The sequence below is a fragment of the Delphinapterus leucas genome, chromosome 7, assembly GCF_059928025.1.
Source record: "Delphinapterus leucas isolate spDelLeu-1000000601 "Yukka" chromosome 7, BTC_Dleu_Yukka2, whole genome shotgun sequence".
NCBI classification, from domain to species: domain Eukaryota; kingdom Metazoa; phylum Chordata; class Mammalia; order Artiodactyla; family Monodontidae; genus Delphinapterus; species Delphinapterus leucas.
Window position 1 is genome coordinate 93,877,600 of NC_143135.1, and position 23,992 is coordinate 93,901,591.

The 23,992-nt window shown below is 39.1% G+C and overlaps 1 protein-coding gene across 2 annotated transcripts; it reads left to right on the forward strand.

The window, feature by feature from the left end:
* PAFAH1B2 (platelet activating factor acetylhydrolase 1b catalytic subunit 2) lies at positions 1-23,992 on the forward strand. 2 transcript variants are annotated; one of them, XM_022559123.3, is made up of 6 exons: positions 1-167; positions 6,201-6,288; positions 14,184-14,273; positions 15,072-15,188; positions 16,799-16,921; positions 20,547-23,992. In XM_022559123.3, the coding sequence occupies exons 2-6, from the start codon at positions 6,208-6,210 to the stop codon at positions 20,823-20,825; spliced, it is 690 nt and encodes a 229-aa protein (XP_022414831.1). In that variant the 5' UTR covers positions 1-167; positions 6,201-6,207; the 3' UTR covers positions 20,826-23,992. The 2 variants fall into 2 exon arrangements, with proteins under 2 accessions (XP_022414831.1, XP_089771696.1); XM_089915570.1 differs by lacking the exon at positions 1-167 and adding an exon at positions 650-1,002.

Here is a 23,992-nt window from a genome sequence, read left to right on the forward strand (position 1 = left end):
AAGCCATTTGCCTGAGTGGCAGGGGAACCGGAAGTGGGGGCGCTGCAGCGGGTGCTGAGGCCGGAGGAGGGACGCGCCGGAGCGGGGCCGCCGGGACTGAGCGAGCGACAGACGCGCCACCCGCCGACGCCGCAGCCGCTTGGGGCCCGCACGGACCCTGTGCCTGAGTGAGTGCAGTCCGGGACTCGGGGAACCGGTGGCTTAGAGGTGGGGGTTGGAAGAGGCTGCGATTTGTTATTGTGAGAGGCCCGCGACCTCCCCTCCCCCACCCTGCCGGCCCCTCCCCCGCGCCACCCCTCCCCCCCGATCCTTGGGGTGCCTCCGCGCTCGCCCCTTCTCGGCTGGCCCGGCGTGGGTTCCCTGGCTGCCCGCCCTGCCCCCCGCACCTCCAGGCCGCTCGCCACCTCCCTCGGAGCCTTTCCCCAGTACCCCACCCCCAAACCTGCCGCCTCCTCGGCCGCCCAGCCGCCCCGCCTCTTCCCGCGGCCGAGCACCGTGGCGGGGCGCGCCGCCCGGCCCGATCCGGCCCAGCCCGACCCCCGGAGCAGGCCGCCCTGAATCCCCCGCTACCGCGGCCCGGGGCTCGCCGCCGCCAGCCCCATTTCCAGCCACGCTTCTGCCTCGGGTCTCGGCTGTTGCCTTTCCCTCCTCCCCGAGGTTGAACCTCTGACCCTTTTTTCCCCTTTCCTCTGCCTGAGAGGCCGTTGGCGCGGGCTCAGACCACTTACTGTTTTTTTGACGGAGCACTTTTTGCCACCCGTCAGAAACTTCTCCGTTATCTTCTCTAATATATTCAAAAATCCATAGGCTGTCACGACTTAGAAGGGCTTATTTCTTAGGGGACTGTCCAGTCCAGCACCTCATTTTAGGGATGAGGCCCAGCGAGGCTGGTGATTTGCCCAAGGTCAACCAACTAGCTAAACCTGCCAATGGACAGGTTTTCTTAGGTGCTTTTTACCTGGTCCATGTCCATGTACCAGATCAGGATCTTCTGGCCTTCAGGTTTGAGATGTGCCCGTTGCATGGTGACTCACTATTTCCATACTTCCCAGGCCAGCGTTGCTTTTCATATTGTGTATACAAACCTTAAGAAAACCAAACACATGAAGCTTTGGCCTCTTTTTAGAGCTTACCCATGGAGAAAGGGAAGACCACCTGGACCCACTCTAAGGCCTCATTTCGTACAGCTTTAAATGGGGGGGTTCATTTTGAGGGAGTGGTAAAGGTATGGAGAAAACAAGGGGTATTGTCCCCTTGAGCATCAGAATACGCCTTTGCCTTGGATATGCCTGTGTCTTTGGATTCTTCTCCTGGGCACATCGTTCTGATATAAAGGTTGCCTCCTTGTCCGGGAGCAGGGGAGGAGTATGAAATCATTGTGCTTTAATGTGTTGGCTTGGGCATTTGATAATAAATTCTGAATGTGCTGGAACCCCGGGACCCATCCACCAGCCCACTGAGGCAGGGTACTAGGGATGAGGCCTGCCTTCGCCTTTAGGATAACCCTGCCAGCTCCATCTGAAACAAAATGAAGTCTGAGGTCAGAGTGGAAACATTCTGAATCTTTTAATTCTTAGTGCAACTTTCCCCCTCCATTTGTTTCCTGGTTAAACTAAAGAAACATACAGCTCAGCTTGAGTATTTATAATTCTTTGTTGTTGGAACTGGTTTTTGATTAGACACACACTACACCATGCTGGTATAAGCATTTGGAAATTCTGGTGTTAAGACTGTCATAGTCGGAGTTAAGTAGAGAAGACAGAAAATGCAGGAAAATTGGGAAATGCTGTGCAAGTCACTTACTCCTCATCTTCCCAGAGAACTCATTTTAATGGACAGTTAAAGCTTCCCTGGAAGAGTATGTCTCCTGATAAATTAATTTCTTCTGACCTTTATCTCCATCCTTTTGGGTTTTTCTAACTGAACATGCTGTTTGTGACCTCAGAAGTTAACGACTTGCTGCACAGAGGCGATTATTATGAATCAGTGAGGTGAGATGGGAGTCAAATCCCTCTCTGTTGCTACTTTTTCTGTTGTTACTAATTACAGCATTCTGAATACTTCTGTGCCACAATATCGCTCTCTACGTGAGGCAGGAAACCCCAAATCACTCAGATTTTTGTGACCCACCACAGGCTGTTCTCTGGATGGCTCCTGATTTGATTCTTCATTTTTATTATAAACAGTACACAGTTTTTTTTAATCTAACTCCCGAATTATTTGAATCCCCTACATGCATAGTCCCCAGCTTGGTTCTTTCTTTTTTCTTTTCTTTGCTTTCTTTCTTTTTTTTTTTTTTTTTAATCCTTTGGAACCCACGCCCCCTGTGCAGAGTGTTAACCACTGGATTGTCAGAGAAGTCCCCCTAGTTTGGTTCTTAAAGAGGAGATTACATGGGTTTGCCCCTCAGTTGTTTTTGTTTGTTTTTTTTTTAACCGCTGTTTAAAAATGTTACCAAGCCATAGGCACAGGTAAAACTGAAAGCTCCTTTGTATTGTAAGATTTTGATTTGGCAAAATAATCCAAAATCCAAGTGTCTGAAGGCACAAAGAAACAAATTTTGCTCAGAGGAGGGAGGAGGATGACCTTGTATTCATAGTTAAAGAAGAAAAAGACTAGCTAATTGGGAATATTGTGCTAAATTCTCTCAGTTTTACCTGCCTAGTAACTTTAGGTAAGTGACATTTTGTTCCTCATTTTCTCTGTCCCTATAGCTTTTTCATTTTGCTCATGACAAAATTTAGGACTGAGATGAAAGTGTTTTGCTAAGGGTATCAGAATGCCATTAAATTTGGGTAGTAGTAATAGGATATATAAGTGAATTGACTTAGTAAATTAGAATTTATCATTGTTTCATACAGTCTTTTCTATATAGAGCCTAATGCCCTTTGCTCAAGAGTAATAGGTTTTGGAGGGTAGTATATCACCCTGAGTTCAAATCCCAGCTCTCCCTATCATGGAGCAGTTTCCTTAAATCTCCCTGAGCTTCAGTTTTTATTTAAATAACAAAGTTCCTAGCACAGTGTCTTGTAAATAGTAAGTTCTCAATAAATCTTTATTGCAGTTATTATTTTTTGATCAGTTGTTTACCTGTTGGAGAAACTCTAAAAGTCCATGTCTGTCAATTGAATCATAGATCTAAAGAGATCTTATAGTTTATATAGACCACTGGTCTTGAAAGTCGAGTATGTGTGCTGCCCTGGGATGCATAAGGAGATCCATTGGAATATAGGAAAATATTTAGAACCTCTTTTTACATTCTTTTTTTTACGTAAAAAAGGGGAAAAAATTACAAATATTTAATACACAGGTTAACAGCAATTCACATCTAATTTATAAATATACATATATTGAGGAACATTTCAAAAAGATTCTAAAACATTAAAAAATGTTTGAATCCCGCTAATCTGGACCAGTCTTTACTCATATGCTTTAGTTCACTTTATGCTTTTCTAGTAGGTGTTCACCTAGTCTCTGCAGCCCCCTGGGAGGAATCTGCCTTGAGAGACAGGTCATGTCATTTGCAGTTCTGTTTGTTATAAATTTGTCTCACTGTACATTGTATCTGCTGGCCTTGTCTTCCTATTTGGGGACATGCAGAATAGGCCTAAAGTCCCTTCCTAGTAATCTTCAAATACTTTGACGGCTATTTGTCCCGTTATTTCCTCTTCCCCACAGTTTTTCTACAGGTTATAAACATACCTGTTTCTTTCAACTATTTCTGATATGACAGGTTTTTTAATTTCTCACCATCTTGGCACCTTTCCTTGAAACACCCTCTGGTTTCTCAGAATTCTTAAGTTTTTCAACAAAATCTGAACCTGGTGTTCCAAGAACTGAAATGTAGTTGGAGTGCCTGCATTGTGTGTTTAAGTGGTGAAGGATGAATTTGGATACATTTTATTATGGAGGCACCTCATATGTACAGTTTTGTCATCCTTGTTCTTTTAACAATCCCCAGGAAAAATGGTTTCAATTACGTAATCACACAGTGAGAGGGGGAGATTATTTTTCTCATTTTTAGTAGTGATCGCTCAGTTAACCCTACGTCAGTTAACTTTTGCCTCAAAAATACCTAACATGTTAAGAGTTTCTCCAGGTGGGAAAATAAATGAGGAATGGTTGGGTTTTTAAAATCTATTTTAAAAGTTAGGAAATAGACTTTTTCAATTAGTGAGTGGAAAAAGGAGCTGTTTTGTTGCTGTATTTCTTTACATTATATATCTAATTCTGAAATACAGAAAATGGGAAAAGTTGCTCCTTGTTGGTCTTAAGGACAATAGAGCTTTTTGATCAGCGGGGAAGAAAGTTACTTACTAAAATTAAAGTGAGTATTAAGTGCCATATCAGATTTAACCTGAATAGCCAGACTTGAATCAAGAATTGAACGTAGACCCCCAAGAAACTTTTATATAGAAGATTTAGAATGTTTTATTGGCTAAAAACAAAAAGTTTCTGTGTGGCTATTTGTTTTAACCCTGTAATCCTTTTTTTGTTTTCTTTTATGTATCTTGTGATTTTTCCTCACTTTTCTTAGACAGTGAAACTCCAAACAGATATCATAGTCTGATTGGAACTATATAGGTTCATCTTGCAGTTCTTCCCAATTCTTGCATTTTACATTGATGTTTTTAGCTCCGTGTGGTATAAGTCATAAGTCTTTTGGGTGAAATGGTTAGATATAGGTCCCCTTTAGGGAGTCAGCGTGAACTGGTTTGTGATCAGTGGGTCAGATGTGAAGTAATTGGGGTCAGACAAACCTCATTTCAGTCACTGAACAAAGTACCTAAATTATCTGATCCTCGTTTTCTTCATTTTGCAGTACTTTTGTGAGGATCGGAGGTGGTATGTATAAAGCATAGAGTAGATAGTCCTTCATAGGTAGCTATTATTTTCTGATAGTTGCAAATTTTAGTAATCTAAAGAAATATACACAGGTTGTGAATGATATTTTACATCTTTAGTCAGATATAGGCTTAACCCTGAGCCCAGTTTTTTTTAGACCTAGTGTCATTTGGAACTGATCGAATTTATTTACATAATTAGTGTTAAAATTGTTTGCTTCTGTAATTTATTTTTCATGAAGGTTTGCTTTCATGTTTAGGGCTTGTTACTTTTTGATCCTCAAAAACTACTACCTTGGTAATCCAAGGTGTTTTGTTTACTCAGTGAATACTTATTAAAAGGCTATAACTCTTTCTGAGAAAGTTTAGTTGTATTTGAGGATGGCAAAGGAAGGAAATAGAGAGTACGGCCTTTTTTTCTATAAGCCACAAAACCCCAGCTTTTTCTCTTTCATCATCCTTTGCATTTTCCAAGTAACCTCTTGAGCCTGATGTCTCTAGTATGTATTGTCCAGAATTGGTTGAAAACAGTCTGGTTTCTTACTTGTCTTTCTAGAAGATTAGCATTTCTAATTTTCCTGAATTTCACTTACTCCTTCTCCACTATCAGATGCCATATTTAGGTCGTCGTTAATCAAATTTTTTTTTAGTGGATACCTGTCAAAAATACCTAGTAAAATTTGTAGAAAACTAATTCCAGGGACTTCCCTAGTGGGCTAGTGGTTATTAACACTCCGCTGCGCTCCCACTGCAGGGGACACGGGTTTGATCCCTGGTCATGGAACTCGATCCAGCAGGCTGTGGAGCACTGCCAAAAAACATTAAAAATTTAAAAAAATAATAAATAATAAAAATGAAAAAACCACTGCCAAAGCCCACGACTAGTTTTGTCATCATCTGTAGTACAGGTATTTGTGTGATTTTAGTGATCACTGGATTCTAATCGGTGCTGTACTAATTCTTAAGTGTGTAACTCTAGCAGCCTAAAAGGCTCTAATGTAGATGTCATTGAACTTGAAGGGTTTAATTTCTTGTCATTTGTTTCTTACAATAACATGTATTTATGAAAAATTAATATAGGTGTAAGATACATACTGATGTAATGCATTGTTCCTGAATGATATTCAAACCTGTCTGGAAGTTTAGTAGTGCTAGATATTTATGGGACTTAGACAGTCATGTCCTGGACCTCGTCTCTGCTGAAAATAAACTCCAGTTGCATCGTTTCTAGGCAAAACCCAATGGAATATATTTAATTCTTATTGTTTAAAACCTGACATGTAATATTTAAGTAAGTGGTAACAAAGAAACATTCCTGTCAGTGAACAAAACATAACATAGACATTTTTTCCTCAGGTGTAGAATGAGCCAAGGAGACTCAAACCCAGCAGCCATTCCACATGCAGCGGAAGATATTCAAGGAGATGACAGATGGATGTCTCAGGTAAAAGGGGGTGCACGTGCGTTATTCACGTAGATGAGTCTCTTAAATTTTTAGAGTCTTTTGACCAGAGCTACAATGGGGTGTTTTTAATGGTCAACAAGAATTGATTACTGTAAATAAAAATCTAATGTTAGAGATGTCATTCCTAATCACCATGTGATGTTGGAACTGAGGAATATTTTGAGAGCATGGGCATTGTGTACTGTTAATTTTAATAGATGACAGTGTCTCTACAGTATTCTTTCTTGAAGCTTTTTTAAATTTTGAAGTAATTTCAAAATTATACAAATATTACAAACACTTCAGAAGCAACTTCCTATATCCTTCTCTAGACTTGCCACTTGTTAACATTTTGCCACATCTGCCTAATCATTCTGTCTGTATCTGTTTGTACTATTTACCAACTTACAGTTTTTCCTGAATCATTTGAAAGTATGTTGCAGTCATCACAATGCCCCTTTACCCCTAAATATTTGAGTGTGTTTTCTGAGAACAAGAACCTTTTCTTACATAACTACAATACAGTTATTAAAATCAGGAAATTTAACACTAACATTATACTGTTACCTAATCCAAAAACCATATTCAGATTTCTGTAGTTGTCCCAGTAGTGTTCTTTTTTTATTTTTTCTTTTTTTTGTGTGGTACGTGGGCCTCTCACTGTTGTGGCCTCTCCCGTTGCGGAGCACAGGCTCCGGACGCGCAGGCTCAGCGGCCATGGCTCATGGACCCAGCTGCTCCGCGGCATGTGGGATCCTCCCAGACCGGGGCATGAACCCGTGTCCCCTGCATCGGCAGGCAGACTCTCAGCCACTGCGCCACCAGGGAAGCCCCAGTAGTGTTCTTTATATCAATTTTCTTCCCAGTCTAGGATCACACATTGCATTTGGTTGTCGTTTCTCTTCATTCTCCTTTAATCAGAAACATTTCTTAGCCTTTGTTTTTCATGACCTTGACCATTTGGAATAGTATAGGGCATTTATTTTGTGGAATGTCCCTCTCTTTTCTCATAATCAAGATTCACATACATTTTTGGCAGGAGTATCAGGGAAGTGATGTCTTCAGTGCATCACATAGAAGGCATGTGATGTTGATTTGTCTCATTGATGATAGTAGCTTTGATCACTTGGTTAAGATGGTGTTGGCCTAAACCGATTCTGTTTCGTTATAATATGGCCTCACAGGTTCTTATTTTAGTCAAGTGGGTTACAATCCACTGTAATTTTGAAACTCATTGTCCAAAGTTTAGCAAGTGGGAATCCCTTCAAGCTCTGGCCCCTTTGCCCTCTCAGTATGTCCCATTGTTTTTTTTAGCACTTTATTTTTTTTTTCAGTATTTGTAGCTTGCTTTTAATAACTGTTATCCTTTACAATAACTATATTTAACCTTTATCTGTTTCCAACCGTATTACCTTTTGAACTAACAAGTTCAATATGATTTTAAGTCCCCAGAGTTTCCTGTTTTAGTATTTAGTGATTCTCTTTATACTCTTCATGGTTGTATTCTCTTTCTGTTTTGGTCATCCCAGACTTAAAAATCAGTCTTTCAACTAGCTTATTTTGAGTGGTAGTTTTTTTGGGGTTTTTTTGGTGTTTTTGCAGTACGTGGGCCTCTCACTGTTGTGGCCTCTCCGGTTGCGGAGCACAGGCTCCGGACGCGCAGGCTCAGCGGCCGTGGCTCATGGGCCCAGCCGCTCCGCGGCATGTGGGATCCTCCCGGACCGGGGCACGAACCTGTGTCCCCTGCGTCGGCAGGTGGACTCTCAACCACTGTGCCACCAGGGAAGCCCCCTGAGTGGTAGTTTTTTATTTTGACTGTTCTCCTATGGATCAATTATGTGATTATTCTTTCTTAATCTTCCTCATTTGTTTATATCTTTAAAAAAGTATTATGAAATATTTTGAGCATCTGTGTATTTGCTACTCATCCTAAAAAAATAAAACATTGCTAAAAGAATTGCTGTTCCCTGTATACCCCACATTGATCACATTTCTTTCTCTTTCCTACCTCCCCACCCCCAAGCCAGTAATTTCATGTATTTACATACTACATATATAATCTCTAAACAATATAGTTAGTATTTTTGCACTTTTTTAAATTAATTAATTTATTTATATTTGGCTGTGTTGGGTCTTCATTGCTGCATGCGGGCTTTCTCTAGTTGCGGTGAGCAGGGGCTACTCTTCGTTGCAGTGTGCGGGCTTCTTCTCATTGTGGCTTCTCGTTGCGGAGCGCGGGCTCTAGGCGCGCAGGCTTCAGTAGTTGTGACACACAGGCTCAGTAGGTGTGGCTTGAAGGCTCTAGAGCGCAGGCTCAGTAGTTGTGGCGCATGGGCTTAGTTGCTCCGCGGCATGTGGGGTCTTCCCAGACCAGGGCTCAAACCCGTGTCCCCTGCATTGGCAGGTGGATCCTTAAGCACTGCGCCACCAAGGAAGTCCCTTTTTGCACGTTTTTAAATGGTAAATAGTATCTTTCTGAATGTATTTTTTTCTGCAGTAATCATACATATTAAAAATATAGCTGTAGTTTATTCATTTTTTTCTCTTTAAGTAGTATTCAATTATTTTATATGAAAATACCACAGTGGGTTGTCTTTTATCTCACTGATGGGCGTTTAGGTCATTTATAAATTTACTAAAAGTAGTAACTAAAACTAGATGCCTTTGTTGTTTCTGGCATAAATTAGAAGACTTTAAATGATTAGCACTGACTGGGAAAAAATTAGTCAAATGGAAGAAAAACAGATACGAATATTTAAATTTTTTTAAAAACTTGTATAATATGGAAGGACTAACTTATATTAAAATATATTATATACCCAGATCTTGGTTTTTAAATACAGTTCTCCAATGAAAGGAACCAGGGCTCCTTAGAGAAATGATTGATTCTATAGCTGGAGCAAAGAAAATAAAAATACGGGCCTAGAGCATCTTCTAGTGCAAGAAAGCAAGAAACTACTCAAAAAAGAAAGAGAGAAAAAAAGATGGGCGGCAGGAATATCACTGAAGTGATGGGTCCTTGGTGCATCACATAGAATACATGTGGTATTGGTTTGTCTCATTGATGATAACTTTGACCACCTAAAAGACCTGAAAGAGCTACCAAAGTGCAAAGTTGAACATTTTGAGCAGTGTGACAAATGATGGTATTATTGGTTGATAACTGAAAGAATAAAATAAGTGTTCATTAATGCATTCTGCTATAAATAAATGAGTGGATGAATAAATAAATAGGGGAGAAGGGCTAAATCTTCCTTACAGAATAATTTTAATTAATAAATGTAGAAGTAAGGAGGGAAAAGAAAATCATGGATAGAGCACTGCAGTAATAATTACTGTAGGCATGATCCATTGATGAATACTAACATTAGTGGACACAACTTTAAGGAGAAACGGTATATTTGCCTAGCCTTAGAGTATCTCCCTGTAAATTACTTTGGTGGTTTTAAGGTACGCCCACATATTTTTTGAGACCCCTCCCTCCAGGAGGTGGAGCTGAATTTAGTGTCTTGTTTCTAACATATAGAGTATGGAAGGGAAAATAACTTGATGGTGGAGAAAACTGGCAAACACCACCTTACCCAAATGATCAGTATTAACATCACCAGTAATAAGTCATGTTCCCTGATATGATACAACAAGGGCACATCACCTCTGTGGTAGTCTTCCCCCAAAATCCATAACCTCAGCCTATTCATGGGAAAACATCAGACAGACCCAAATTGAGGGACTGTCTACAGAACACCTTACCGCAACTAAATGTGTCAGGTCATGAAAGACAAGGAAAGACCAAGAGACTGTCCCATATCGGAAGAGTTAAAAGAGATATATAGATTAAATGCAATGTGATATCCTGATTGATTCAGGAAATGGGCATTAGTGGAAAAATTAGTGAGATCTGAATGAACTTTATTTTAGTTGATAGTATTCCCTAATGTTAATTTCTTAGGTTTGACAAATGTATGCTAACATTGAGGGCTTCCCTGGTGGTGCAGTAGTTAAGAATCTGCCTGCCAATACGGGGGACACAGGTTCGAGCCCTGGTCCGGGAAGATCCCACATGCTGCGGAGCATCTAAGCCCGTGCGCCACAACTACTGAGCCTGTTCTCTAGAGCCTGCGAGCTACAACTACTGAGCCTGCATGCTACAACTAATGAAGCCTGTGCACCTAGAGCCCGTGCTCCCCAACAAGAGAAGCCACTGCAATGGGAAGCCCAAGCACCACGGCGAAGTTTAGTCCCCACTCACTGCAATGAGAGAAAGCCCACGCACAACAATAAAGATCCAACGCAGCCAAAAAGAAAGAAATAAAAAGTAAATAAAATTTAAAAAAAATCCTTACACCTGAAAATTCTGTTTTTAACAAAAAAATAAAAGATGCTAACATTGAAAGAAGCTGAGTTAGGGGTATATGCAAATACTCTACAATCTTTTCAGTTCTTCTGTAGATAAATTATTTAGAAACAAAACATTAAAAGAAAAGCAGTCATGATTAAAACAAGTATTGAAGTGATACTCAATACTACTCACGGAGTATTGCTAAAATATCCATCCCTATTCTAGACTTAAGTACCACATATCAAGAAGTACCTAGAACAGATGAACATGTCCACCACCACCACAGGAATGCAGTCAACAAAATCCAGACTATGGGAGAGTCTATAGGTCAGACAGTCATATTCCTTAAAAAAAAAGTTTGGGAGGTGGTGGCAGAGGGAGGGGGAGCCTATAGATTAAAAGGGATTTAAGAGACAAATTGTCTGGATTCTGATTTTAAAAAACAAATCATAAAATAAAATTTTGTGACATTGAATTTGAACACTCACTAGTTATTTGTTGATATTAAAGGATTCCTATTAATTTTAGAGGATAGAACTGGTATTGTGGTTATATATATTTTTAATCTTTTAAGAGCTACATGTTGAAATATTTATATATGAAATGTTATATCCTCAGTTTGCTTCAAAATAATCTAAGAATGGGGTGGGGCAATAGTTTCTGGAATGTTGAAATAATAGTGGCCGTAAGTTAGATGATTGCTGTATCTGGTGATGGGTACACAGAGATCCATTGTGTTATTCGCTCTGCTTTCCTGTATTTCCTTGATATTTTCCGTAATCGTAAGTTTTTTTTAAGGGTGATATTAAAAGACTTGACCGTAGACAAATTTAATAACAATTCGTATCAAAACATTAACCACCTAAAGAAGGCTTAGCAGCAGACTGACAGAAATATTTTCAGTAAATATTACAGATGAAGCACTGATACTGTTGTATTATCAATAAAAATATCCTCAAATATACTAGATAAGTGTCTCAATGTGCATGACAGGAGCTTTAACTTTTTGTTTCCAAAAAGTACAGATTAAAACAATGGGAAAAGAAAGGAGGGAGGGAAAAATATTAATAACCCATGCAGGTGCAAGTATAGTAAAATGAGTTCTGATACATTGCTGGCATCAGAATAGATATAGCCAGTAGCCATTTTGTTAGTAATTTGGAAGTGTATCCAAGATCCATGAAAGTGTTAATCCCCTTTGCCCTAAAAATTCCCAACCTGTAAAAGAAAATGTGTGTGTGTGTGTGTGTGTGTAAGTTTCTTCATCTCAGTCAATAGGAGGCTTCTGGCAAATCTGTCATTAGGATAAAGAGCTTAAAAAAATGAATGTGCCACTGGATGCATCCAGTAGGATATTAAGTGGTGTTAAAAATTACGGTTATAGGGAATTCCCTGGTGGTCCGGTGGTTAGGACTCCATGCTCTCACTGCCAAGGGCCCGGGTTCAGTCCCGGTTGGGGAACTCAGATCCCGCAAGCTGTGTGGCGCTGCCAAATAAATAAATGAAGGTTTTTTTTAAAAATTACACGATAAAATTTTTAAAAATAGTTACAGTTATGAAAATCATGTAGCTACATAGAAAAATATTTCTAATATAATGTTAATGCAGTTATAATGTGTGCTCTTTATTGAGTACCTACTGGGTGGCAGCCAGAAGCTGGGCCCCTTTTATACAACTCTTATCTTCACAACTCTAAAAACAGAGTTGCCAGCAGATGTGTAAAACAAAACTCCGGGTTATGTACTTGCTTAAGGTCACTGCACTAGAAAGTACATAAGCTAGACTTCGAACATAGGTTTTTCTGTCCCCAAAGCTATTGTGCCTTAAGGAGATACATACATACGTTTCAACTGTGTTGCGGGGGGATGTGAAAAAATAATGAGAGAAAAAACCCTAAAACGTTAATAGGTACTGGGTTAAAATGGTAGGATTATAGATGTTTTGCTTTTATCTTTTCTGTTTTTCCAAGCTCATTGCAACTACTTTTATACTTAAAAAGAAAATTTAGAGTACTTAAACCTTTAGAACAGCAGAGCTTAAATTCCATGACATTCTTTAAACATAAGCTGTTCTGTTGGTATTGAGAGGTAGTTGGCACTTTAGCATACACAGTAGAGAGACGACGTGACGTGAAAGAGCACCTACTCAATAAAACTAGCTAAAGCCTTATTCTTGCTCATCTTATCCCTTCAGTTTAAAAATACTTATTGAAACAATAGTAATTTTAAAAAATTGTTTACACAAGACATGGACCCAAGAGAAAAGAGAAAGTTATTCCAAATCCTGTCACTGTAAAAGAGATGTCTTAATCAGTTGTCAAATTATTTCCAGAAATATTTTTTTATTTTCACCAATAGCAGTGAAATATCTCAGTTTCACCACAGTGTCACCTGCACTTGTATTATCAGCAGAAATACTTCAATAGTAACTCCATCTGAATTAATTCCTAGGGGAAGCATAATTGAATGTAGAGAAAAAGAAACAGTATTCAGACCTTTCCATAGAACTGGGTTAGAGACCTGCTAAACCATCATGTTAATTTGTTTCAGGGATGAATATAAAAATTGAAGGGCTTCCCTGGTGGCGCAGTGGTTGAGAGTCCACCTGCCGATGCAGGGGACACGGGTTCGTGCCCTGGTCCGGGAAGATCCCACATGCCGCGGAGCGGCTGGGCCCGTGAGCCATGGCCATTGAGCCTGCACGTCCGGAGCCTGTGCTCCGCAACGGGAGAGGCCACAGCAGTGAGAGGCCCGCATACTGCGAAAAAAAAAAAAAAATTGAAACTATGTCCTTCAGTTTAGCATCAATGGGTAAAATCTTTTTAAAGGTGTCTTATGCCTTAAGAGCAAAGAGAAGCATGCCAGGCCTAGGTCACCCTTGCTTAGAAACTTGAATTAGACTGAAAAAGCCTGAGTCCCAGTTTGCCAACATCTCACATTTAGAGGTTAGCAGACATTTTCAAAGGCCATATTAAAATCATTCAAATAAAATGCATGCCTTTTGATTGGATCCTAGTTCAAAAAATAGATACATATGATACTTTTGGAACAATTGTGAAGATTAAACGTTAGATTTTATGGGATTATTGTTTATTTTCTTAGATGTGATAATAGTTCTATGGTTTTATAGGAGGCTGTCCTTATGCTTAGGAGATGCATGCAGAATATTTAAAGGTGAAGAATCACAATGTTTGCAGCTTACTCTCAAATGATTCAGCAAACACACAGATAAAGCAAATGTGGGAAAATGTTATTGTTGAATGTAAGTGAGTGTGTACAGGTGTTCATTGTATTACATCAGCTTTAAGTATATCTGAAATTTTCTTTAAAAGAGTTGGAGGAAAGGTAAGCTTTTAAAAAAACATGAACGCATTTTTCTGTTCTCGTTTTCAGAAGGGCCCAGGAGTTAATAGCAGATTGAGAGGAATCAGCTTTAGGGACAGACCAAATAGAATGTTTAACAACAGAGTAACTGGTTGGACAACTGTTCTGTCTAGGCCAAGAAATCTCACAGGGGAAAATGCCAGTTTCTCATTGTTCTTTCTTCTTCACACCAGCACAACAGATTTGTCCTGGACTGCAAAGACAAAGAGCCAGATGTCCTGTTTGTGGGGGACTCCATGGTGCAGTTGATGCAGCAGTATGAGGTAAGGTGCAGGGCTGAGGGTGGTCCTTGGCTGCTCATGTCAACACATTCATTGATAACTGACTTGCATTCATTCCACTCTAGTTCAGAGTAGAAGGGAAATCAGACCTACCTGATCGGATTCTTTGTGCCATCAAGCATGATGAGACAAAGGAAAAAATACAACATTATTTATAAATAAGCTCCCTTTTTTGCCTTGGCTTCCAAGAAGCTTTACATTATATTTGTTTGTTTATATTTGTCCTAGTCATGATTTGTATTTTACTATTTTCTTATTTGTATTTGCTCATTTATGTTTGTCTTAGTCATGATTCTCAGTTCTTATTGTGTTTTACCATTTTTATATTTTATTTTTGTAGTGAACTGTTTTGAATCTTTTTGAGGTTAGGCATTCTCCCAAGGGAAATTTAAAAGAAAAGATAGCTTTATATCTTTTTGGCTCAAGCACTCTAAATTTTTTCATCTCATGTTTCTACTTCACTCTATTCCTTTAAATGGTTGAATAAAGGGAAAGGAGAGTTTATTGAGTTGGCAGCTTAATTATAAATGTTGGTACCTAAGTGGCATCAGGTTGAGCTGTGACTCAAGTCTTGAGCTGAGATCTAAAGCTGCACTGAAAACTGAGTTACACAATGGCATCTTCAAAGCCCTTTCAGCAGTTGGTAGCATACCACTTGCAGTGATACATTTGAATACAGAAAAGGGAAACTTATTTCAGATGCCTCACGACACATTGCAATTGAGGGATTTTATTTCCCACTAATTTCAGCTTAAATAAATCAAGTTTTTCTCTTTTCAGATATGGCGAGAGCTTTTTTCCCCACTTCATGCACTGAATTTTGGAATTGGGGGAGATACAACAAGACATGTTTTATGGAGACTAAAGAATGGAGAACTGGAGAATATTAAACCTAAGGTGAAATGAAACTTATTCTTTTTTTTAAGAATATCCTTATCTTGAGTCCTTTGCAGATAGTTAAATTGTCAGAAGCTGGTAGTAAAAAAAAATTGCTTCTTCAAAGCGTTACTTCACTGTTGTTCTTTGCTTCCTGCCCCTTTAAGTTAAATGATATTGTTTAAGAACATTCCAAATACATGCTTAATTAAGAATCAGTGTATTGCTTGCTTGGTTTGTACTTGTTATAAGTATCTTCTGCTGTAGGGAGGGATTTGATGCTAATAAGGTATATGCTGTTCTGTTGACCTGAGGCAGTGTGAGGGGGAAGGTGCTCAGAGGTGGGCCGTGGGAGCAGGGCTATGATTCACTTGAGCAAGTAATTTTGGATCCATTTAAACATATAAACAGATTGGTAATCAAGGCCTCCAAGCTCTTCTGAAGAAAATTTGAAGCAGATGTGAACAAATGTTCAGCCCAAACATGTGCCCAGTGCCTTATAGCATTATCAACGTCCTGAGTTGGCACACTGCATATAAATTTTTTCAACCCAAACAACAAAAAGGAAACAAAGCTGAGCCATTGATAACAGTTGCTGTAGTTGAAAGTATTTTATTTTTGCCTTTCTAACAGAAAAACTCATGCATATTCCTTTCTTTTGTGACAGGTGGAAATTACTTTGGGTTACATAGGAAGGTGTATGTCTCTAGGTGATAGCCACCTTGTAAAATTATTTTTTTGAAGAGAAAAACTTTTAAAAACTATATCCAGCCTCCACCCCACTGACTCTTTTCCTTGAGTAGAACTGTGTATTTATACCCACTACACTTCCTTGGGTACTTTTATTTTTTCTAGAAGGTACTTTAACTAAGGGAGTCTTATGATGTCACAAGTATTTTCCCCCATGTTTCTTAGATTTCACTCTCTTTTTTTTTTTTTCTTTTTTGACTTGCAGTGGTTTTATTTTTATACAGTTGAATCTATTATCTTTTTTGTATAGTTTCTGGATCTTAAGAGATTAGCTTCCAACTGCACATAAAATAATTTTCTCATCTTTTCCTAGTACAGTTTTCCCACTTAAGTGTTTTTCTGTTTGGAATTTATCCTGATGTATATGAGGCATACATTAATAATGTTTTAAGATGGCTGCCCTGTTGAAGTTACCAATACCATTTGAGAAGTTCATCTTTCCTTCTTTGATTTTTTAAAAAATTTATTTTATTTCTTTATTTTTGGCTGTGTTGGGTCTTCGTTGCTGCGTGTGGGCTTTCTCTAGTTGCGGCGAGCGGGGGCTACTCTTTGTTGCGGTGCACAGGCTTCTCATTGCGGTGGTTTCTCTTGTTGCAGAGCGCAGGCTCTTAGGCACGTGGGCTTCAGTAGTTGTGGCTCACAGGCTCTAGAGCGCAGGCTCAGTAGTTGTGGTGCACGGCCTTAGTTGCTCCGTGGCATGTGGGATCTTCCCAGACCAGGGCTCGAACCCGTGTCCCCCGCATTGGCAGGTGGATTCTCAACCAATGCGCCACCAGGGAAGCCCCTCCTTCTTTGATTTTTGAAATAAGCTTTTCAACTAACTAGTGGACATTCCTGAGTATTTATCTTTTTTCTCTTTTTCTTCCTTCCCTCAATTATAGGTCATTGTTGTCTGGGTAGGAACAAACAACCATGAAAATACAGCAGAAGAAGTAGCAGGTGGAATCGAGGCCATCGTACAACTTATCAACACAAGGCAGCCACAGGCCAAAATCATTGTATTGGTATGTTGTCTTTGGGTGGGTGGAGACCTTGATATCATTAGGTAAGGTCGGGGGTCTTTTCAGAAATGTGATCACTCATGAACATAGAGAATCTTTAGGTTGGAAGCAGTTTATCATGCTCCCGAGAAGCTCTTCTCTGATATGTCCCATCGTCTTATTGGTCTCATTTCCTAGAACAGCTGTGGGGTCATCTTTTTTCTGCTCATCCTTGTTTAGAAGTGGAAATCCTCTTTGTTGCCTCAGGTTGCCTTAATTTTTTTTTTTTCCCTTTGACTATCTTCTGATAATTTTTTAAGTTGCATATGAGACTTTTCCTAGTTCCTGAGTCTCTCTTTATTAGACCTGAGTTTGGATTAGCCTAGATGTGTTGTTTTGTTCCATGGTTAATATGGTAAAGGTGGTGTATTTATCAGAATCTCTGAATTCTTTAAAATATCAGAGATTCCATCAGGAAGAAAATGGGTTCTTCATAGTCTTACCACTAACAGGAAATGCTACCCTTTGCAGAATTAAAGCACTGTCTTCATGGTCTCAGGGATAAACAGCTGTCTATTTCAGTGTTAAAGTTTACCTGTAGATATTCTTAACCTAGCTAAAAATGTATGTTTTTGAGAAATCTGACGTGTATTCAGTTCTTTAATGAGATATAGTGTTAATAAGGTAGTCATTTATTCAACAAACATGCGAGAATCACGATGTACAAGGCACTATCCTAGGTCCCGAGCATACAAAAATGAGTAAGACGGTTCCTCTCAAGGAGCTGGTGGATGGACACAGCAATATAAACAGAATTATTATACTGTATGCTAAGGAGAGAACAGAGTATATTTTAGACATAAAAATTGACATCTGAGTTTAGTTTTAAAGAATTCATTGGTTTCCAGACAAATAGAGAAATGAAAGAAGAGAAGGCATTACAGAGAAGAATGAGAGAGAGAGAAAGGGAGGGAGGAAGAAAGGAAGGAAATGATCAAAGGCTTATACATGTATGTGTTTGTTGGGTGAGTGAAGGAGGGTGCTAGAAGAATTTTAGGGTTATCATTGGAATAAAGTTCAAGTCCGGGATAGTTAGAGGCCACAGCCTGGTCCCATGTTAGGAGTTTGGATATTATCTTATGACAGGGTTCTGGGAAGCCAGGTCTTATTTTTTTATTACATGGTATTTAATTAATTTATGTATTTATTTATATCCTGCATTATTCCAGAAAAGACTACATTGTGGTGAAGAGTCCATCTCTTAAGTACAGTGGGTGGTACATTGTAGTTGCTTAGGACATATTTGTTGCTGAATAAATCCTCCATAAATATTCTTTGTTTCAACCAGACTTTTGAATTTGATATATGGTGGTGTTATCTACAATACTAAAACATTGGAAATAACCTAAATAATCAACCCCATGGGGGAATGATTGCACAAGTCATTGACTATAATAGCACTAATCACATGACAATTAGGAGGACTGTGTGAAAACAGAATTTATGATGTATTTAAGTGAACAGTCCGAATACTAAACGGTATGTATATTATATTTAGAATTGCTTGAAAGTAAATATGCAAATTGGAAAAGGAAATAAAATTAAAATAGTTGTTACATGGTAAAGGAATTAGGAGTGTATTTTGTCTCCTTTAAAATAATATTTTAACAATTATCAGTTATTATAGAGAAAAAATCACATGGCATACCCTTGATACTCATTTATTAAGGAAAATGTTATGCAAGTATATAAGCTATTTTTCTTATCCTTGCTTGACAATCCCAATAGGTATGGCGCCCTGCTCTTGAGGCTTAATCCTTTTTTATGGCTTTAATTACTATGGTATTCTTTGAAAGTCAGAATAACATATGTATTTATTGGTCACTGGCCATCCTTCCTGGTTGCTCATTATATCTCAACCAAGCTTTGATGTGCCAGTGCTGAGGGCTGATTTTCTTTGTTAACTATTAGATTCAGAGCCTTATACTTTTTTTTTTTTTTTTAATAAATTTATTTATTTATTTTTGGCTGTGTTGGGTCTTTGTTGCTACGTGCTGGCTTTCTCTAGTTGCAGTGAGCAGGGGCTACTCTTCACTGAGGTGCGCAGGCTTCTCTTGTTTTGGAGCACAGGCTCTAGGCACGTGGGCTTCAGTAGCTGTGGCTCGCAGGCTCTAGAGCGGAGATTCAGTAGTTGTGACACATGGGCTTAGTTGCTCTGCAGCATGTGGGATCTTCCTGGACCAGGGCTCGAACCCATGTCCCCTGCATTGGCAGGCGGATGCTTAACTGCTGTGTCACCAGGGAAGTCCAGAGCCTTATACTTTTAACAGTTATATAAACTAGGATTTAGGATTGACCTTGTCTGCACTTGACAAGGATGAAAGGAGATGGATTGGGGTAGCATATTCATAGTTCTCTGTAGTTCTCTTTGGAACTTTACGGTCACACAGTAAGTTAATAATCGAGGTCCAACGTTTTGCTGAAAAAATTTAAAGCAGATGTGAATAACGCTTTGGGCATAAAATTATTTTTGATTTTTTTAGTAGAACGCCTACAGAAAACCCTTTTTATGAAATAAGACCTCTTATCATACCCTGTAGGAGAAACAGGTGACAACATTTTTGCCTAAATAACAATAACTTGCTGTGTGGCATCATTAGCTATAAACCAACTAAAAGGTTGGGGACTTCTGACAATTTTATAATTGGATCAGTTATCTGTATAAAGGCCATTTCTAGTTTGAGATGATAAAACCTTGCACTTGCCATATAAGAGCTGGCTTTTATTTACTATAGTAGAAGGACAGACATCTGATTTATCTGAAAATTATATTAGATCATTAACAAATAAGTTAAAAATGAATTTAGAACACATCGCTGTTTTATACTACCAGATATTATGTGGCTCTGATTCATCAAGACAGCATTTGTTCCAACTCCATTTCTCGTGTGTTCTAGTGTAGGTTCCATGTGGCATTAATGAATAGATGTGTATTTGAGCTAGATTATTCTAGCTATGTGGTGGACTATATGGAGGATAAATTGAAGGGGTAATACCACTGGAGGTAGGAAGACTAGTCAGGAGATTTTACATTAATTGAGGTGAATATTGGTAAGTTCCCTAGCCACAGCAGTGTCTATAGCCAGAAAAAAGAATGGATTGGAAAAATACTTAGGATGTAAAAGCTGAGTGATTTAATGATGAATAGATAAGGTACATGGGATGAGAGACTCAGGGATGTTGGAAGGTCAGTTGACACAGAGAATGTAGAAGGAACATAGTCTATGGGGGAGATGATGAATGGGTTTTTGGACGTGTTAAGTTGGGTGTGCCTCAGGAGCATTCAAATACACAGTTCTGAAGCTCCAGGAAGAGATCTGGGCTAAAGTGTGTAGGTGTAGAGAGTACTGGGCCAAGGACAAAACCCTGAAGAATACCAGCAGTTAAGGGACAGGAGGAGGAGGAGCTCAGGAAGAAACCTAGGAGGGATAGTCAGAGAACTTTCATTAAGACAGGTCTAGTCCAGTGTTTCAGAAATCAAAGGTATAACAAGTGCTAGATGGAGAGTTCCAGGGATATTTGAAATCACAAATAAGTAGGAAAAAACAGTGAGTCTTCTCATCTTATATTCTTCTCTGCTCTTCCCCAGGGTTTGTTACCTCGAGGTGAGAAGCCCAACCCTTTGAGGCAAAAGAACGCCAAGGTGAACCAGCTCCTCAAGGTTTCCCTGCCGAAGCTTGCCAATGTTCAACTCCTGGATACAGATGGGGGCTTCGTGCACTCGGACGGTGCCATCTCCTGCCACGACATGTTTGATTTTCTGCATCTCACAGGAGGGGGCTACGCAAAGATCTGCAAACCCCTCCATGAACTGATCATGCAATTGTTGGAGGAAACACCTGAGGAAAAACAAACCACCATTGCCTGACTGGCTCCCATCAGTGTTAATAGCGTCCCAGCTTCCTCAGATCAGTTATATCACTGGCACTACAGAATCCTTCTCTTTCTTAAGGCACTTTGCATTGTAGAATGTTCCTGGATGTTCATATCTAGTGTTTGAAGGGGAGGAGGGATTTAAACTGGTCCTGTACATAGGTTTGTTTGACACAGGAGAAAAATTAGCCAAGGAAGATGGTTGTTTAAATTCATTGGAAACCAGAAGGGGACTTTTTAGTTATATGTGTGACACATTCGTTGACTTATCACTGTTTTTCCTAGGACAACATCAAGCCTAAGTACTGAACAAAATGAAGATTCTTTCCTTGGCCTTTCTTTCTATGGATTATGTCATATATAATAATAATTAGAATAACACCTTCTTGGCTTTAAAACAGATGTTTTTCCAGTTTTTAAAGTTCATAATTTAGCCTTTTGTTTTTTATTTTGCTTTACTCATACGTATTCTCAATGTTACAGCAACATATAACATCAAATTGAACGTGCTTGTCATTCAAGTATGGGAGATGCTATGGTTACAGGTGAATTTGTTCCACCCTGTTAACCTTTCCCATGCTTAGCAGTGAAAAATCGGTTTTGCCCCATTTGGGGGACTCAATGGAGGGTATTATTTTTATGCTGCTGAATATCACGTCTGTAATAGACCCATGCATGCAGCCTTTCCTCTATTCCCCCTCATCCCCTCTTTTTTTTGGTGGGAGGGGTCCTTGTTAACATTACAAGCTTTTAACACGTTTTTGACCTAGGAGCTCTGTTGCTGGAAGTATAAATCCCCAGCCAGTTACTCTCATGATGATATTACTGATGTGTAATTCATTCTTGTGTGGTGGCCTGTGCTATAGAGTCTGTGTAGTGCTCTCCATGTGCAGAGTTCTGGTTTGGTTTGTTTTGTTTTTCCCTTAGAACCTGTTACAGTTTTCCTTCTTTTGGGGGGGGGGAAAACCCAGAACTCTGTTTCCCACTCCATAAGCCCTGACTTTATTTCAAGTTTTGTAGTATTTTAAGGTGTATATTTTATTTTATTTTTATTGGCTTAGTTTTTAAATTATTATTAGTCCAGAAAAATTTGGCCTCTTCTCATGGGGAAATGGTGAAACTGCTCTTCCGAATAGATATTCTGCTTGATCCCACTGTTTTAGTAAAAAAAGAACTAGTAAAAAAGAACTTCGTTTAACCTTCAGGATTTCTCAATACATCTTCATCTGAGAATTTCTTTCAAGAGAGCTCTTTATAATCTTAATGGTTTGTTGAGCTACAAGAACTGCCATTTAAAAAATAATAGGACAAAAAATAATAGGACAACAGGTGGTTTATTGTTTAATATACCTATGGAATATGTACAAACTGGATTTACAAACAAATACTTTAAACTGGACCAGGTGGATATTGAAGTAACCCATCAGAATGTGCTCTGCAATGATTCTGCTTAACGTCCAAGTTCAGTAACTAAGGCATATGTTTCTTACTCTGCTTGCAAGGCACATGGCATTGCTTTTGTGTGTTGGAGGGGGATTTGTGGTTTGTGCTAAGAGCCGCTTCTGACTGAAAGGAATAGAACTTGGGCTGATTTTTTTTTTTTTCCCTCCTCGAGGCTTTTTCTGGGAATTTTGTTTTTTGGTTTTTTTCTCTTTAAAAAAAACAAAAACAAAAACTTTCCTGAATGTATCATGTCTTCATTAACAACTGAAAATATATGTGGTGTTTACTAAACTTGTTTACTATATTAAATTTTCCTTTTTAGTAGCCCAGGTTCTTGAGTTTTTCAAGACAGATTTTTTTTTTTTTTTTTCTTAGCTGAGGTATAGTTCTAGGGAGGAGATTTAATTAAGCCACAATTTTGTGTGTGAAAAGACAGTTTCCTATCCAGGTCTTTTCTGTTGTCAGAGGGAAGGAGTATGGTCCAAACAAACCCCATTAGGTTACTCCTGCAGCATGTGCTTTTAGCTTCTCTCTTGACTAAGGATCAAATATCCCTTTGTGAATTGGCCTTCAGCTCCTTTGCTTCTGTGTACAAACCTTGGATGTTAACTACATTTTATATTTACCAGAGCTATTTGAGCAATAGTATTTGAACCACTAGCCTTTTCAATAAAAGTCTGCCCCATTGCTAATGTGCAGGTACTGAGTCCACTTTCATTTCTTGCCAGCTTTCTTTGCACTGCTTTAGGCAAAAAGTGTTCTTCTGTTTTTCTTTGATTGACACCCGTTTGTTGCAGTGACAGAACTTAATGCTTAATCTTTGGATTTCATATATATATATATATATATATATATATATATATATATATATATATGAGAAATATATACACACACATATATGAAGTTTAATGCACTGTCCAAGTGAAATGTCCTAGTTGTCCTTGTGATTAAGGGGCCAACTTTCCAGGCAGCCAGCAGAGGTGTTCATTCTATTTGTCTCCCAGCAAACTTCCATCCCTTTGCCCACCCATTCCCACTACACTAGATGGCAGCTGGTGATGGCACAATAAAGATTTCTGCAGTCCCATCTTGAATGTGGCAGGTTGAAGATGTACTGCCAAGGGTGATCTAGGGCACGTTGTTTTGCTGCCACATAGTCTAGACTACCATGGGCAGTGGTTTGGCTACCACCTTGAGTCTATTTGGACATCTGTCTAAACCTGAATTTTTTGTCAAAAACCTTAATGCAACAAAACAAATCTTGAGTAGCTCATGCCCTGCTCTTAGGAATTTTGTCGTTGTTTAAAAATAATGTTCAACTTTCTTTATCTTTTTTATTTTTTTAACCTAGTCACTGTTTACAGTTGTATGCTAAAGCCTGAAATATTGTCTGTGCTGTGGTATATGAGCATTGCCAATTTTATATTTATTGCAGCGAAGAAGAAACTAAAGATATAAGAAAATGAGGAGCATGACTGTGCTCCTAAATCTGTGTGGGTGCATGTGGGAGAAGTGAGTTGGGATCTCTTGAAAGGAGGCTTTTTGGGGTGGGGTCTCCCAGGCTTCTCCTTGGTGTTCCTGCTTGGGGATCACTGCTGCTAGTTGACTGGACGTCCCCAACGGAAGTTTGTGATTCCGCTTTGGCAAAATTTCATTGACTAGTAGAACTCATTCTGTTTTAGTGCATATTTCAATATAAATGTAAACATTTCACTCAAA